Source organism: Pinus tabuliformis, chromosome J, assembly GCF_031772625.1.
Source record: "Pinus tabuliformis cultivar Carrire ecotype Pingquan chromosome J, CPIR1, whole genome shotgun sequence".
Lineage (NCBI taxonomy): Eukaryota > Viridiplantae > Streptophyta > Pinopsida > Pinales > Pinaceae > Pinus > Pinus tabuliformis.
The window spans coordinates 1,455,831,322-1,455,849,889 of NC_142295.1; the positions used below are offsets into that span (position 1 = coordinate 1,455,831,322).

Consider the following 18,568-nt stretch of genomic DNA (forward strand, 5'->3'; position numbering starts at 1 on the left):
AAATGTCAATAATAATTAAGGAAAATATATTACAAATTAGTTGTCTCAACACTTAGTCGTAGGTGATTTGTAGTAATGTCAAAATAATTAAGGAAAATATATTACAAATTAGTTGCCTCAACACTTAGTCTTAGGTGATTTTTATTAACAAATCTGGGCTGTCATTGATTCATCCTACCTTGATTTCATTGTAAACATGGTTTTTAATCAAATTTTAAATATATTTTCATTTTTTTTATATTTTTTAAATTGGACTAGTAATTTTTCTGGTCAAAATCCCGCAGGAATTTATTGGAATCGTAAGTTTGATAGCTAGTTTCTGCACAATGAAAGCGTCCTAGGGGTTTTTCAGGGTGCTGAATCCAAATATGCAGTTAAAAAACTATTTTAACTGCAAGAAATCAAGATTTAACCTCAATTTCTTCCGCGGGATTCCGTCACCAAAATCTTCAAAAAAATCGCATTATAGACAACTCCTTTCTAAAATTCACCAACGCACGTGCATATAAGCATCGAACTCACCAATCAAGTCACGGCCAAGATCGTACTCAGCTCAAGTGCCAACCCACAAGAGGAGGGAGATATAATGTGTGCTCTACATGACTAACCTAATTTCATGTCTATTTCTAATAGATATAAAATTTTAGTATAAATTTGATTTATTTAAATTCTTACTTGAAAATATTTTTTAATTAATTATATTGATGTAATTTAATATATATTTTAATTTAAAATTAATCAATAGTATTATTTAATAATAAATTATATTTTTAAATTTATAAAATTAAATTAGAATTAAATATATGGTTAACAAATTATGGTAAAGTAGGATTTAATGTAAGTTTATAAACCAATCTTAGATTAAGCTGGATCCATTTTTGATGAATTTCGCTTAGCACGGATTCATTTTAGAAGGATTTCATTTTTATAGTGTTTTATATACAATTTTAAATATATTTAGATTATTTTTTTAATAGATTTATTTTTTTTTAAGTATAAATTTGTTTTTTTAATAAATTTTATTTTTATATTGTTTTATCTAAAATTTTAAATATATTTAGATGATCTAGATGATTTTTTTAATAGATTTAATTTTTTAAGTATAAATTTGATTTATTAAAATGAGATTTTTTGTTTTTCTTTTTTAATTTAAAATTAAAAAGATTTTTCAATTAATTTTATTTATGTGGTTTTACATAAAATATAATTTATTTGTTTTATAATAATTTTATAAATCTATAAAATTAACTTATTATTAAAGATGTAATTTGAGAAATTCGTAAAAAAATATTTAAGCTATTAAAATTATGAAGGGATTGTATTCAAATTTCACATCACTAACTCATACTTATGGCAACATTTGTGCCCACTAAATTTACAATGTTACATAAAATATTTTAATAAAACAACTTATCATCTATTACTTTACATCCATAAACTATTTTAATAATATAATTAAAACTTGATTATATTACTTTTTAAGAACCAAGACTTCTATGATAATAGTTTATATGAAATTCATGTTCTCGATGCATCACATTGAATTTTCATAACCAATGATAGAAAAATAGGAGGGAGAGAAGATAACAATTACAAGCAACACAAATCACCCTTCAACACTTTTATTGATTATTACAGGTACAAATATATATGACACAAATTATTGACTTCGACACAAATAGACACAACCATATCACCATTACAACTTCTAGAATGACTCCTCTAACTCCTAATGACAACTACACATGACATGGAAGCATTACTTCCAAAACCCTCCCTTAATTCTTACATGGAAAACATATTACAACAACAAATAAGTCAAACTCCGCTCTTTCAACACCACTTTCAACACCATATCTTTGAGTTCTTACTTGACCTCCATTTAAAACATAACCACCTCTCACCATCATAGATGAACTTTGCATGATCAACAATATTGACAACTCAGCTCATCAAGATCCTTCAGGTAATGAACCATCCTATGGACCAACTACCACCTTTTAACATAATGAAACATCCTATGATCTGTCATTTGATAGAATGGAGATCTGGGTACTGAATGTGCTCGAGAGTTGATCAAACAACCTAACCTTACACAAGAATTGATATTTGAAACATCAGGGCTTCTAGTTTAAGAACTACCAACCCTTTTTATAAGCAAAATTATTAACACACAAGAATTGACATTTCGGACACTGAGGTTTCGAGTTTAAATGCCATCAATCCTTTTTATAATCAATAAAAAACACACAAACACCATCACAATCTCTCATAATTTTTTTTTTTTTTTTTTTTTACACAACACCCAAACCCAAAAAAAAAAAAAAAAAAAAAAAAATACTAATCAGCCTTCAACAAGCTGACAACGGCAATGCTTTTTAAAATATGATTCATAATTAACAGTCTCACTCCTAATGGTTGTGGGCGACGTTGACACAGAGGAAGTTGTGCTGAAAGATATTCCTTGGGCCGTCGGATCTGGTTGTTGCATTCTGAAAGTTCTATAGATCTGGATGTGGCGGCGACACTATAGACTTGTTGTGTACTAGAGGTCGTCATGCTAGGGGAGAGGAATTGCCAAAGAATTTAATGCAGGTAGACAACGATGCTTGAAGGGGCTACTTATCCAGATTTCTCTCTTTTGCTAGCAGCGACTTTCCATAATAGCCTCATTTTAGATATCGTGCTCCATGATCACAACTTAGCACCAAATCTGCAAAACAGACTGTAATGAATCTTACATAGAGGCCTTTTTTCTTGTTCGCCGATATTGCTACAGTGATCCAGAGTCTTTGAAAGCTTTGCACATTCATCAATCTGGTAGGGTCTTTACCCCTGGTCTCAACCCCAATTCAACTTGGAGTTATTACACCCTGTGGACAAAGCTAACGCTGCACTTTCCGGTTTCTAATCTTTGACAGGGCAATCACGGCATACATTCAATATATTGGAGTTTCGCTGGGATCGAAATATTACATGCCTCCAATAATAATAATGTGCAGAAAATGGGAATTGATACCTGGATCGAATAGGAAAGATATTTATGCACGCGCTATACGCATACGTGTCATCATATCGTTGAATCAGAATGTCGTCTCTCACCCTCACCCTCGGCTAGTGACAACAACCACACGCAGATCTAATTGTAGATCCTGATTAAAGCAATGCTAGTTGTGAGGATTCCAGCAAGAATATTATATTGTTTATGACAGATCCAGATAATACAACACACAACTACTTCCAAGGAAAAAAAAAACCAACTCTCACAAAACTAGATTGCAGGTATTTAACAATCTAAATTTTTCCTCTCATATATAAGCCTGAGGGCTTTGATACCATGATAGAAAATAGAATGGGAAGCATAGAGCTGTTACACACAATACAAACCACTCTTCAATACTTTTATTGATCATCACAGGTACAAATATATATGACACAAATCACTGACTTTGACACAACTAGATCACTATTACAACCTACACATTGGAAACAATGACTTACTGATTCCTCATAACTCCTCATAACTCCTAATGACAACTACACATGACATGGAACCATTACTTCCAACAACCAAGACTTTTATGATTATAGTTGATATGAAATTCATCTTCTCCATGGAGATTTCATGATCTCTTACTCATCCCTAGGTGAATTCAGAGAGGCAAGTGTCACATGAGTAGTTTCTAGAAGATTCTCTGAGTTTCCACCTAGCAAACTACCTCTGCCATTTGTCTACTCTCACTCATCACACCCTATAGAAGGAATTTTCAGTATTCATCACACCCCCCTTGTGTAATAGGTGAGATGCATCGCACTCTCAGCATGGAGCAGGTGAGAGTTTTTCAATGAGAACTTCTGGGAAATGATGTAATCAGTTGACCTTGATCCTTTAGGGTATGAAAAAACACTTTTAGGGGTTTGAAAGCCCTTGGTTTATTGACATATGTGATTTGGTTTGCACTGCCCAAATATGTCTATAACAGATAGTCTACCACTACTCTCACTCCTCTCTCTGCTCTATCTTATGTATATCATGTCTTCCTTTACTTAATATCTATTTGACATGTGGATTTGTTGGAATGTACACAATTTTTCTATATTACAACACCACCATATATATTAAATGGGATGGATCACATAATTTTTGAAAGAGAATAAACTAAGTTAAGAATGCAGGAAAAATATTAAAAGTAATGAGTACAAAATAAAAATAAAAGATAAAAAACTGAGAAATGATGAATGGCGATTTCAAAATGAAAAGGTGCAAATTTATACTAAAAATTCCTAATGAGAATGCATGCAAGAATATGAAGAGGAGGAGCAAGCATAATCAAAGGAGAGGTAAGGCTTTTAGTAAATAAATGCCAAATTGCCGTATCAAGCTTATGTTACAAACTATTGAATAGTTGTATAAGTCTACACTAGCACACATCTTTTAGAATAGAAAGTGTCATTGTTCATTTATTACATATGAAATGATTAAATATGAATTGATAAGTCTTAAATTCCAAAGTTAGGCACAAGAGGTTGGGCCCCACCAACCTATAGGAATGTATCATGAACTAAGAATTGAAGTGAAACTAAAGAGGAAAAAAATATGAATTGGTCCAACCCCAACCAAATACATGGTGTTAAAGAAAGCCTCGAGACTTGTCAATAGTCTCATTTAGAGAGGAGATACTACTAAAAATTCTAAAAGGAAAAAAAAATACGACTCAAAAACCATGAAAAACTAAAATTATAGTTTTGAAAAATGAAAAGCTAGGCCCAAGACCCAGGTGAGGTGACTATTGAATGTAACTCAAATGAGGTGAAAAGGAATCAAATTCTAAAAGAGAAAATAATGGTTGTTAGGTTGGTATTAAAGGAATTATTCAAAAAAATATGCTTACTAACTAAGGAGGCTCTCCTTGAATTTCAAAAGTAACTTTGATTGAAACCTCCAAACGTAGAAATATAAGACACTGAAAGGCCAAGATAGTGAAGTAGAGTTTCCCCACATAAAACTAAATCTTGAAATACCTAATCAAGCTAAGATCATTTGAACTTGATCTCAAAAGAATGCAATCTCTTAGCTATAAAAAAGTCACATAGATCCATCAACAGGAGCTTCAATGGTCCAAATTAATACATCTTGAGTGGGAAATCTCATCACATTGAGTAATACTTTGATATGTGACCATGTTGTTCACGGCTAAGATTCTCCAGTTTTGTAAACTGACAATGAACATATAGCATTATACATCTATATTTATAACTCTCAAATTGTGCCATATTGTTGAGGGTTAAGCTTTTCTAGTTTTGCAAGGTGACACTAAGCTTATATCATTACGCATATGTATTTATTTCTCTTAAATTTTGAACGATACTTAGTTTGAGAATGAGTGTATATTCCTTAGATGGATGATCTTGAGGCAGTTGGATTTTGAAGATTCTTGAATTATATTCATGATAGTAAATAAAAAAATATTCAATCACTATAATGTTTTGTATGTTTAATGACTTACCTATATTTGAGCCATCTAAATTGGGATAGAATTCTATGAGGTTGTTGGGAAAAAATTTGTAGGCTTCATAAGAAAGTATTAAAATTTATTCATTTAGGGTTATAGATAGCCCCTCTTCACAATTTCACCCTTGACTTTTACCTTGATGCAAAATTAGCCAAAATAAAGAAAGAAGTTTGTTTTTCTTTCCATGCTTGAAATTCTTTATGTTTAAACAAAGTTGCTAGCCTGATCTTAAGGGTGTAGTTCTTCCTCTAGTCCCGAGGAAGGAGAAAGAATGCTAAACTATTATAGCCATAATTCTTCACCTTTTTTAAGTGTTCATAAGGAAGAAAGCTAGAAACCTTTGAATGTGATATGCTCTACTAGGAGGGTTATAACTCTATTTGCAAGTAGCTTGAGCTTAACTTATTGTTGACCACAATTTCCAACATATATGTTTTAGTGAAGTAGTATGCAATTTTTTAAGAAGAAATTTTCTTTTAAATGATCACTTGTATAATTAATTTTTTAAATGATACTTTGTTTTTAAATGATTTCCTTAATTTCAATTTCTTTTCTTAAAACTCATGTTTTAATAAGGCATTTTATTAACTATATTTGCATGATTTTATTTATCATTTGATAATATGTGTGTACAAAATTTCTTAGATTAGCATTCTTCCATAATAATCATATTTTGTTATTCACTGTATAAATTCTAATAAAAATTAAATTAATACCTTCTCATACAAATATACATATAGATGAGATCCCCCATCAATAAAATGTTGATATAATATATTCGAAGATTCTATAGCATGATCTATCACATGGGTTGAATATAATTTTTGTGAATCAACTCATTGAATTATCATAAGAATATCTATAAAAAAAATATCTCATATCCAAAGCATATGATAAGACATATTATATGTTATTAGATTCCTAGCCAGAGGGATGAAAAGACCTTTTAAAAAATAAAATTGGAACAATCATGATTTGAGTAATAAAATAACTACATTTTTGAAGTCCAAGGAGATATGCCTTCAAATATACTTTACCTATCAACTTAAATCACCACAGTTCAATGATGATGGAAAACTTTACACCCAAATTAATCATTGTATATTCTAAAATAGATCCATGAAAACTCCTCCCAACTTATTTATCATCATATTTAACATATCAACACTTAGTAATTTTAAAACTATAACTAAAACAATTTCTCACCTATCCAATTGGAATTGTGTTAATTTATCATTAAACAAAGATGTGCGTTAAAAATAGTGTTTATTGATCTAATCATAAACTTGCTAATAACTTTTGCCAGCAAACTCTTTTTCAATATGTTTAACATATCATTCCGAATAATTTTGCAAGTGTGTATACAAACATATCATTCCGAATAACTTTGCAAGTGTGTATACTATCTATATATATATATATATCTTTCATTGTTTTGACTCTCATCTAGGTTAGGAAAAACCCCAATTTGACATCAGACAAATATTTTATCAACAAAATACTCTTAGGTAGTCTCAGTTGGCCACGATTATGTAGGTAAAAATTGCACCTCTTTTTTTTGTTTATACTTATATGTATGTGTTTTTATGTGTTATTTGTGATTTTTTTTTTTCTTTTAAATAATTTCTGAATATCTATGAATGAGAATATAATGTCCATGCATCTCATCAGTAAATTGCAATATAATGCGATGTTGAATCCATGAACAAACCGTTTGAATCACAAATTCGTTCAGATTTAGTACAAATACTCCAACCACCCATAGATACTATCAATATCAAGAAGAATTTCCAAGTAAGACCCCAACAAATGAAGAAATGATATAAAGAACCAATGAAAATCAATGTAAAAAAAATCTAGTTCCATTTTCACATCCACTATATCATCACTATAGAATAAGCCTTCTCAAAGACCTAATATTTCAGTACCATATCTCAAGCATTTCTTTGCAGCTTGAAGTCAATAAGATTTTATTCGCTAGAAGAGTTGAAGTCAGCAGGTTGAAGTCAATAAGAGTTAACAACGACCTCGTTTCCCTTTTCTGCATGCGAGTACGCCTGCGTTCCCAGTGATAGATCCTACAAGATTACCAGGCATAGGATTTACACTAAATGTACTCAAGGTTTGAGAAACTGATCCCGATTGTTGAAAAACTGCGCCATTTAGTAGCAGATCATCTCTTGATATCCAATTCCATAGCATCCCTTCATTACTCTGGCTTAACCGCTTCGTTACCTGTGGCAGATCAGATCAATATTCTCACGTTAAATTTTAACTTCATTGAACTTCGCATTATGTTGTATGGTTGTTAAACACGAATATTAGTAATCACCTCTTTAGCTCTAGGATCTTCAGGTGCCAAGAACCGGTTGCCTTGACTCAATATGGTAGGGTTTCCACTTCCACCAATGGCATACATGTGCCAATGAGTGTAGTCATTGTTTACTATATGGAAGTGCCCAAGTCGACATCTACATGCATTCATTCAATTCGTCAATAACAACTCTAATTTGCTTCTCATTAACTTCATTAGATTCAGGTGACTGTACATCTATTGCGTTTGGAAAGCTGAGGCGGAGATTAATACAAGCATTTACCTAGGCATTCGTTCTACTAGACCTTCCCCAAAATGGTTGTATGCTATGGTTATTTGCATGATTTTGTCTTGAATATTATTGTCATCATGACCCAACAACATTACCTGCAGTACTCAAATACACACAGAGAAGAACAGAGCAACTACTGTTATAGATCTTCATGGAAGAAGAAAGAAATTAACAGTGAAAATTATGAGAATTGATATGCTTAACGAAGGCAGGAAGAGATGGGATGAGATTGAATGTAGAACCTTGTCATGGTCAGTGAAGTAGTTGTTTGAAATTGTGATTGCTGTGGATGCACTGACGGCATCAATGAGACCATCTTCGCATCTGGACAAGGAACAATGGTCGATCCAAATGTTGGATGAGGCAAGAATCGATATCCCATCTTGATCTGCTATCCCTCTCAACCCATAATGAGATGGAGAATCCCTCACGAAAGCGTCTCCTACTCGATTTGGTTTCTTACAGTCGTGAATGTGAATGTTGTGAATGATGATATGATTCACATCTTGAATGGTGATGCAGGGTCCGTTTGCTATGTGGACATTGACTCCACGACCATCAATTGTTTTGTAACTGTTCATGATCAGTTCCTCCTTCAGTTGGATCGCCATGTCTCTCTTGAAAATAATCCACAGGGACTCTTCCTGAATGACCCCATAACGTAGGGTGCCGCGCCTAGGATTCACTGGATCATCACCAGGATCCCTAACAACATAAATCCTTCCCTCTCTGCCTCCAATGGCGCCCTTGCCAAATCCAACGCCACAATCTGCTAGCCGTTTTCTGTTTTGGCGCCAATTGGGGTCCCCCATCCAACAGTCATCGATAGGGTTACCTGTTGCGTGTGACAAAAAGGCCAGCTCTCGTCTTGTGCTGTTGATATTGCTTCTGCATTCGAAATGGAATCAGTGAAATATAGACAAATATGTCAGGTCATAAATAAACAACTGAATTCAAACAAAACAAAACATTTATAATGAACAACCATGATAGCTGATAAATGATGTTGTGAATTAAACTCAGTTCATCAACGTAGGGTCGTTTATTTACTTTTCCACACCAGAGATCAACGCGCTGCTATTGACATGCGCCGCTTCTCCTCCAAACGCCTTTGTTGCAAAACAGTGGGGCGCCTGGCCACAGATCCATAGGATTCCCATCAAAAGCATGCAAAACGAAATACTACTTCCATTGGTCATCCTGCACAACTCAACACCAAATATGGCTGCTGTCTTCCCAAGTAAACAATGATTCGAAATATTAAAGAAAGGGTGATGCTGCAGCTCTAAATTCTCCCGGTATGGAAAAAAAAATAAGAGAAACCCTGAAAAGAAGTCATTGAACCACTGTGAGGTGCAACGAATTGGGAGTGAAAGGGAAAACTCATCAATGGCTAGCCAAGACAGTTCTCGTCTTATAGCACTGGCTGGTCACCAAACACGTTCTCTTCTTATTGTACTCCGGATCTCGTACCTCTATGACACAGACTTTTATAAAATTTTGGACCTCTGGAACCTAATGCACACTTTCATAAAATTCCGGGCCATTTTTTACCTGTACACTTTTCCAAAACACTGAACTCCTCAAAACATGACCATATACATTGGCCAGACATTAAAGCAAGTATCACCTGTAAACTGTATACTCAAATGTCCTTTTATCCATGGCCGAAAGAGTTGGGAATGATGAGCCTCAGAGGGCGATCGTACCCAACAAACTCCTTTGCATGTCGTCTTCGGTTAGTTGGCAAAACTATTCAATACCAAAGCTTTCCACATGGAGATGATGCAGCATTCAATGCATATGACATAGATGAAACAAAAAACATAAATATAAATGTGTTTAGGATGAGATCGTGTGTTTTCCCCTTAAATTTCCAAATTCTAGGCATTCCACATGCATTACTATTGGAATCACACAAAAACAGAAAATGAGTATTTGATAAGCATAAAATTCAGATCAGATTTTGACTCTCAAATGTCAATAATAAATTAAATTAATATTAAATATATCCTTAAGTATTTAAGGTAAGTTTATGAACTAATTTTAGATTAACATGGATTCATTTCCGATGAAGTTCACTTAGCATGGATTTAGATGAATTTCATTTTTACATTATTTTATGTAAAATTTTAAATATATTTAGATGATTTTTTTAATAGATTTAAAATCTTTAGTATAAATTTCATTTATTTAGATGAGTTTTGTTTTTTCTTTTAACTAAGAGATTTTTTATTTAATTCTATTTAGGTGGTTTTATATAAAATATAATTATTTGTTTTATAATAATTTTATAAATTTATAAAATTAAATTTTTATTAAACTTGTAATTTGAGAAACATTTAAGATATCAAAATTATTAAGGGATTGTGTTAAATTTCACATAACTAACTCATATTTAAGGAAACATGTGTGTCCATCAAATTTAGAATTTCACCATAAAATATTTTAATAGAACATATCACATATTACTCTAAACCCATAAATTAATTTAATAGTATAATTAAAATTTAACTATATTACTTTTTAAGTATTTTCTGAACCAAAATTTCTATAATTATAGTTTATATGAAATTCAACTTCTCAATCCATCACATTTAATTTCAGGAACCAAGACTTCGATGATTATAGTTGATATGAAATTCATCTTCTTAATTCATTACATTGAATTTACTATCTATTGTGACTCATTTTCAGGACACAATGATGATTTATATGTAAACATTTGAGTATTTATGATAGCTCATATTACTTTATGTTATTTTTAATTTATATTTATATATATCCATTTTCTCAAAAATAAATTTTTGAGTTTGAAATTGTGTCATTTTTTTTTGTAAGCTTGGTAGGACCCTCTCATTTTCGAGTTTTTACATGTCCATTATTCACCCTGCTAGTGGGGGAGGGTAGCACAAGATTCGAACCCAAGATCTCCGGTTCGGTGAGACTTCATTCCACGGCCATCGCCACTTGAGCTACCCCATGTGGACAGTTTGAAATTGTGTCATTTATTATTCTTAAAATATTTGATTTGTTATAAATTTTAAATATTAAAATAGACTTAATTTTGTTAAAAAAATTATAAAGTAATATTTTTAAAATAAATTCATCCATGAAATCACTAATTTGGTTTCTATATATTTATGACCAATTGGATCTAGCTTAAATGGCTAAGGGAAATTATTACTAATCTAGTCATTCAAGTTCAATCATATCTTCTCTTTTCCTTGTAGGGATTTCACTTAGACAAGTAGAATAGTCTACTATGCTTGCTGGGCGCGCGATCCCCCAAGGGCAGTTTTGGGGCTAAAAGCCCATATTTTGGTCAAATTTTGTAATCCATCTGTAAAGACTCTGCCTTTCGTGGTCACAAAGCGCGTAGGTGTTAAAGAGTCATAGAGTTCTCTGCCCTTATTTTGGAAATGTAATGTGGGCTGTCAAAGATCTACCCATGGTCCGCACACCATGGGATTGTATAAACAGAGTTATGTTCTAAGTAGTTTAAAGAAAAGAATGAAGACGAAGAGAGTCATAGCCTTAGAGCAAGAAGTTTAAGTCTTGGGTTGTAGTGTAGGTAGAGGCTCTACCGCTGAGTGCACAGAGGCCTAGGGTAGAAGTCCACTGCTGAGTGTGCAGGGTGGGTCGAGTCTGTAATCGTCCAGAATTATCAATAAAGAGAAGTATTCTACAATTTTTGTTTCTTGATTTCCTATTTATGCATCTTGTTATGTTGGGTATGAATTTCACTTATAATGCTTATATGATGCACGAATATATATAAATGCGTTGGTTAAGTGAACACAAGTAATAACATATGTTCACACGAAGCTAACTAAGATCCGTTAATAAGATAAGTAAAACACTTAGCGTAGATTAGGAGATATCGCAGTTCGTTTCCCTAGTAGCACGAAAGTCCATGAGTCGCAGGTCAAGGTTGCATGAAAACCAATTGTACCCTTTCGCGAAGGTAGTGAAGGGTGGAATAGAGGGATAAGCAACCTACATGAAGACAGGTATAGCCAGAATAAACTGACATCACATCCATCTCAAGGGTGTGAAAACTTGGTTCCAGCATCCCCCCATATTGCTTAAGGTGAGGCTTCAGTCCTTGCTCCATGGGCTAATGCCGAAAGGGCCAACAGTGTAGCAATTTGTTTGGATAACTAATGCTTTACCTGGGTCAGGCCTCCTCAAGCCAACAAATGGTTCCGTTTTCAGGACTGGAATCTGCATAACAAATATGTGATGTCGTATCACTGAAATCCAACTAAGAAAGAAATCAAAGGTTGGTTGGATAGAAGGATCCACGAGTTCACAACACAAGAGAACAGAAATCCACGACTAACAAAAGAACAATGGCTAGATAGGTACATGTATACGGAGATCCACGAAATCTTTTTCACCTCCATTCTAGTTGAGTTGTATGAGTGGATTGCAAAACTAGCAAATAGCCAAGGAAGGTGGAAACTTGATGGTCCTATTGTGTGGACCCTAGAGCTAGTGCGAAGGTTGGAAGCATCAGAGGATAAGATCGTCTACGTTGTCGATCATTGGCTCGATCGCGTCATAGGAGGATTTGTGATTAAATTCATGGTCGACACCTCAGTTAGCTATAGCGAGGCAGAGTGACGCTTTTTCAAAGGACCGCAAGGTAAGTACGTAAAATCTTTGAATACTTGGATTAAAATGTTGTTGTGCGAAAAACGGGTTATGCAACTACCTTGATGTTCAAGACTACGCGAAGTGGAAAAATTTACAGAAACGAAGGAAATAAGGGTCTGGAGTATAGCCCCTTGATTTCACCTCCGCAAAGAGACGAAGAAGGAATAGTGAAGGTCTCTCCGTGAAGTGCTATTTAGTTAATATGACAAGGATTATCGTGAATACAACCTCCGCCCACACCACCTATGACTTCATTGCCAATGCCTCCAACTTCACTTGCACCACCTCCGCCTCCACTGCGGTTCAGGATGCCAAATACAGTGAAGTTGCCTTTGTTCAAGGGCTTGGGAAATGAGGACCCAAACCAATTCTAGTTCGTTGTGATGGATATATGGGAAGCTCAAGGTGTTACAAATGATCACATAAAGAAAGTGACACAAGTTAGTGCTCTGGAATATCACGCGCTAACCTCGTATATTAAGTACTCTAACGATAACCTGAATTCTGGAGTAGCAGACATCCAAGCAGCACTAAATAGGGAATTTAGCCAGCCTAAATATGAAGCGCAGTCAATTGTGGGACTCAAAGATATCGCGATGCAACCAGGCAAGATGCCTTGGGAAATAGATCAGAGGTTGAAATGTACAACCCGCTAAGCTAACATGAACTTGACAGATGGACAACATTGTGAGTGGTTTGTGGCTTCGATACTACCATATTTAAGGAGTGTGATTTCACAGCAGAAGATAACAACTCATGCGGAGGCCTTAGAGATTGCCATGAGACTACATGAAACTCTAATGCAAGATCATGATTTAGGAGTCCAACAAATCCATTTGCAGCTGAAGAATCTATGCCTTAAGATGTAAAGCCTGAAGTAGGACAGGACGGTTCGGCCAGAGATACACGAGGAGGTATGGTGCTTGAAATGCAAGAGTAGGGTTCATGACAAATACCATTGGCTGGTCTTTGCAAATTACCTTCAAGGAGGGGGACTAATGCCTTTAAGACCAAAAGCTCAATTAGGACTTAGCATGACGCCTGCTTTATAGTGCGCTATCTGTCAAGTAGCCAGAAAACATGCCATGGATAACTATCACTTGCTACAGAAGTCTGTGCAAGCACCACAACAGCTGTTCTGCAACTTTTGTAGGTCAGTAGGACATGATAAGCGTACTTGTAGGAGCTAAGAATTGATGATGGATAGAACTCTCGCCTACAGTGTTAAGGCCAAAATGCGACCCGTTAACCAGAATACAGGGATGGCGCGGACGAGGCCGAGGATGAGGAGGACCTGGTAGAGGTTGAGGACAGTTGATTTACTACAATTTTGAAGGACCAGGACACTATGCCTATGATTTCACTAATCCAACACGTCCGTCGTGCAAGTATTGCACACTGTTTGATCATGAAATAGAAGATTGTCCTACATTGATAGCTAGGATACGTGACAAAGGGGCACTACCACCTCCCCAAAATTAGAACCTATAGATGATGAGGTTTGAGCCATGCGAGGAAGATCCGAAGGTAAATATAGTTCTCTAGAGTGGAATCGCGACGGGAGATGACAAGGGGAAATAGTCGGCAGATAGTACATGGGTTCACAAGGCTCCGACAAAAGAGTCTGAGTTTGATTTGGAGTGCACTCGAGAAGCCATCATGGAAGCTAAGAAGAGCTTCGCTGAGGCCTCTACCTCAGGAAGCAAGGATAAGCCTGAGCCAGAGATGGACCTCTCTATGCTCACAACTTTCCTAGAAACCTATATGAAGTTACTGCGTGACAGTAAAGCTATAAAAGGGCTAGAAGAACTCATCAATATATGCACTGGAACTGCACCAGGTGAGCTTTGCTTAGTACGAAATATTGGAAAGCATGAAATACGGACAGGACAGGATAGGAGATGAGACTGATCACACAAGTAGGAGAGTATGAAATGGATCAGGTTATTTTGGACCTAGGGTCAGATGTGAATGTCCTACCAAAGTAGACTTGTGAACAAATGGGGATACATGCGCTGCAATTGTCTCCAATTCAGCAAAGGATGGTGAAGCAGCAGAAAATCATACCCATGGGGCGACTGTAGGGGGTGACCATCAATATTGAGGGAGCGAGCACGTTGGCATATTTTTAAGTAATAGATATTGTGGATGACAGCAATCCCTACCCTGCAATCGTGGGAATTGAGTAGGCTACTGATATGAATGGGTTAATCAATCTGAATAAGTGAAAGATGATCTTTGAGAAGAAAGCATTGCGCATAATAATACCCCTAGATCCTACTGAAGGATCGCGCTATACAGAACTAGTCTGCAATTATGATACTGATGACAATCTAGACTGTATCTATAAGGTAACAGCGCAAGACCAAGGTTGGGTGAATCCCACCATAGATGGATAGATTATGTGGGATTGCGAGAGTTCCTGCACTTTGGATTTCGATGAAGAAATAAGACGCTCGCATAATTGGTTACATGAAGTAACTATGCTGAATTGCAAAATGATGACTCGGTCGCTACATTGTATGTCATCAGAGGCAAGAAATCTGCCTACTTATAATGGACTGGATGAGGTAGATATCTTTTTGGATGAATTTGAAAGGGAGATACCAGAAAAGAAGCACTTCCAGGCCTTGGACTGGGTACTGCATACTACGCCTGCAATATGGTGGGGTATGCATAAGGGAAGCTTTGATGATTGGTGTGAATGTATGAGGATGATGAGAACACAATTTGGAAAGCCTAAGGTGCAACTGATAGACAAGTACAATGGGAAGACTGATCCGCGTATGCATCTGGCCAATTGGATGCAGGCTTATGGAGAAAAGCCGGAACCTGAGTGGGTGCACCTGTTTTGTCATGCCCTAGATGTTATCCCATTGAATTGGTATATAGAAACTGAGCTTTGCCATGGGATAGGTGAATGGGATATCCTACGCAAAGGATTCACGATGACATTCAGTTTTGAGGATAGGTTTGACAGTATTGTCGAAGCGCTACAAGAGGTGAAAACAACCATATTTAGGATACCACAAGATCCTTTAGACCTGATTCAACCTAAATGGGCTACTCATCTAAGTCATGTGCTAGAATGTTATAATATAATTATTGAAGAAGAGGAAGAGGAACCACGAAGATTAACATCCGAGAAACAGAAGGCCACCACAAGGTTCAAGGACCACAGATTAAAAACCCTAATATAACTGTGATGATGAAAAATAAATAGGTGAACATTGGTACAGAGGCAGAACCCAAATTCGTGAAGATTGGAGACTACTGGGATGACCTGACGGTGGATAATGTCGTTGAATTTCTTCCTGAATACCCGGACTTATTCCCTACCAAATTTATGGATCTAAAGGGAATAATCAGATATCTAGGAGTGATGAAGATCACGTTAAAGCCCAACGCAAAGCCAATGGAAATGGAAAAGTCCGCTGCACAGTGTAAGGAGGAAGAAAAACAACTCTGAATGACGCAACTGGCTAAGAAGCGCAGGAAAGAGGAAGTGGAGGCTAAGACCCAAGCAACACGTGATGTTGCGAAATTGGCCGAATAGCAGAAGATAGGAGGAGAAGAGTGCAAAGGAAAGAAGTCACCTTTGCCTGGTACTGAAGAAGAAATAGACGAGCCAACAGAACAAGGTGGCGCGAAACTACAGATGACATCCACCCAACTCAAGCGTCAGTGACTGCAGGACAAGGCAGTGCCACGGAAGAAAACCAAGTCTTCAAATACATCCTTCGGCCCAATCATCCTCGCTTAGAGGGATTTGCACGAAATTGGAGAAACAGTGAGGGATGTCACCGTGAAGGCCTTCCAACTATTTGAAGAGCGGGAGAAATTGGTATTAGGGGCTCTCAGGCAGAGTTGCAGGAGTTGTAGGCTCTCACTCCACAGGCTGGCATAGTGTCAACTGGCCTCGCGATTGGCACTTCAGCTGCTGTAGAGATGTTGCGCAAAAGAGTGACGAACGCGATACTATACCAGATGTGGAACTTACTATAGAAAATGAGGACGACAAGTCCAGAGTCAGTAGCTTGAAGGAGGTGGTATTGAATATAATCATGCTCCCTCGAGAGATGCTCCACCTCTTGCCGGATGGAGTCTCCGCGGAACTTAGGGTCTGGGAGAGTCGCGCTCTCCAGGTGATGAGTGAGAGTGCATCAATACCGGGTAGTTGGGCCTGTAATGCAACGAGACAGTGGAACAAAATAAGAAAAACATACAGGTGGTGGAGAAAACCTACCGAATGGTCCCAGAGTTGGACATTTAGGAAGAAGAACCAGTTGAGGCATGCATCCACAAGTTGGCCATAGGGGTGCACGATGCTCGGACAGAGATGGCCAGGATTTAGCTGGAGCTAAACCTGTAGATCGCAGAATTGTAGTTGAGAGCTCAGACTTCAACTCCACCGAAAGTCAGGGAACAGTGTGCCACCACTGTTACAAGAGCAATAGCGGTGGTCAAGAGTGTAGTAGTAGTCTGCATGCGACCTTTTGAATAGTCATTCGAGTTCCTGACCACCCTGTAGGAGGACCCGATATAGAACACCTTGAGACAGAGGCGTGCGAGCTACAACAAAGATATGATGAGGTCAAAGGGACCATGCAAATGGTCGACCTTAGACAGAGGCTTGCATGGATGCAGGAGGCCAAGGTGCTTAATGAGTAGGTGGATGTCGCTCAGCGCAAAGAAGTGGTCCTAAAAGCACGCCTACAACCATGGATAGACGAGGCATATATGATCATAGATTCCATTGAAGGAAAGCTAGCGACACTACAAGAAACTCAACAGAAGATTCAAGGTAGCAGTTCAATGGCAGTCATTGAGCAGAGAGTGGAAGAAGTCCAGTAGGTAGCCGCTTAGTGTGCTACCGAGGTTGTGGTCATCCAAACGAAGCTGGGAGATCTTCCCACTAACATCTCCACACCTGCCGAGTGACTTGAGGGCGAGTGATGATATTTGTGTTGAGGGCCTATTGGGTGCGAGATCCCCCAAGGGTAGTTTTGGGGCTAAAAGCCCATATTTTGGTCAAATTTTGTAATCCAAGTGTAAAGACTCTGCATTTTGTGGTCGATGAGTGTGTAGGTGTTAAAGAGTCATAGGGTTGTTCGCGCTTATTTTGGAAATGTAATGTCAGCTGTATAAGATCTACTCATGGTCCGTAGATGATGGGATTGTATAAATAGAGCTAAGCTCTAAGTAGTTGAATGAAAAGAATGAAGATGAAAAGAGTCATAGCCTTAGGGCAATAAGTCTAAGTCTTGGGTTGTAGTGTAGGTAGAGGCTCTGCAGCTGAGTGTGCAGAGGCCTAGGGTAGAAGTCCGTAGCTGAGTGCACGGGAAACTGTGTGTGTAGGACAGGTTGAGTATATAATCATCTAGAATTATCAATAAAGAGAAGTATTCTACAATTTCTGCATCTTCATTTCCTGTTTATGAAGCTTGTTATGTTGGGTATGAATTTCACTTATAATGCTTATATGATGCGTGAATTTATGTAAATGCGTTGGTTAAGTGAACGCAAGTAAGAACATCTGTTTAAGCGAAGCTAACTAAGATCGGTTAATAAGATAAGTAAAACACTTAGCCTAGTTTGGGAGATATCGCAGTTCACTGCCCTAGCAGCGTGAAAGTCCCTAAGCCACAGGTTAGGGTTGCGTGAAAACCAATTGTACCCTTTCATGAAGGTATTGAAGGGAGGAGCAGAGGTCTAAGCATCCTGCGTGAAGGCAAGTATAGCTAGAATAAATTGACATCACATCCATCTCAAGGGTGCGGAAACTTG

At 36.7% G+C, this 18,568-nt stretch overlaps 1 protein-coding gene across 1 annotated transcript in view; it reads right to left on the bottom strand.

The window, feature by feature from the left end:
• Nucleotides 1-7,529: 7,529 nt before the first annotated feature.
• Nucleotides 7,530-18,568, bottom strand: part of LOC149232859 (pectate lyase-like) — a 30,036-nt gene continuing 18,997 nt past the window's right edge. Inside the window, exons 3-7 of the mRNA XM_089382022.1 lie at nucleotides 9,170-9,252; nucleotides 8,362-9,007; nucleotides 8,111-8,214; nucleotides 7,846-7,984; nucleotides 7,530-7,748 (exon numbers count right to left, since the gene is read on the bottom strand). Coding sequence (XP_089238148.1) covers nucleotides 7,530-7,748; nucleotides 7,846-7,984; nucleotides 8,111-8,214; nucleotides 8,362-9,007; nucleotides 9,170-9,252 — 1,191 coding nt within the window. The remainder of the gene's footprint in view (nucleotides 7,749-7,845; nucleotides 7,985-8,110; nucleotides 8,215-8,361; nucleotides 9,008-9,169; nucleotides 9,253-18,568) is intronic.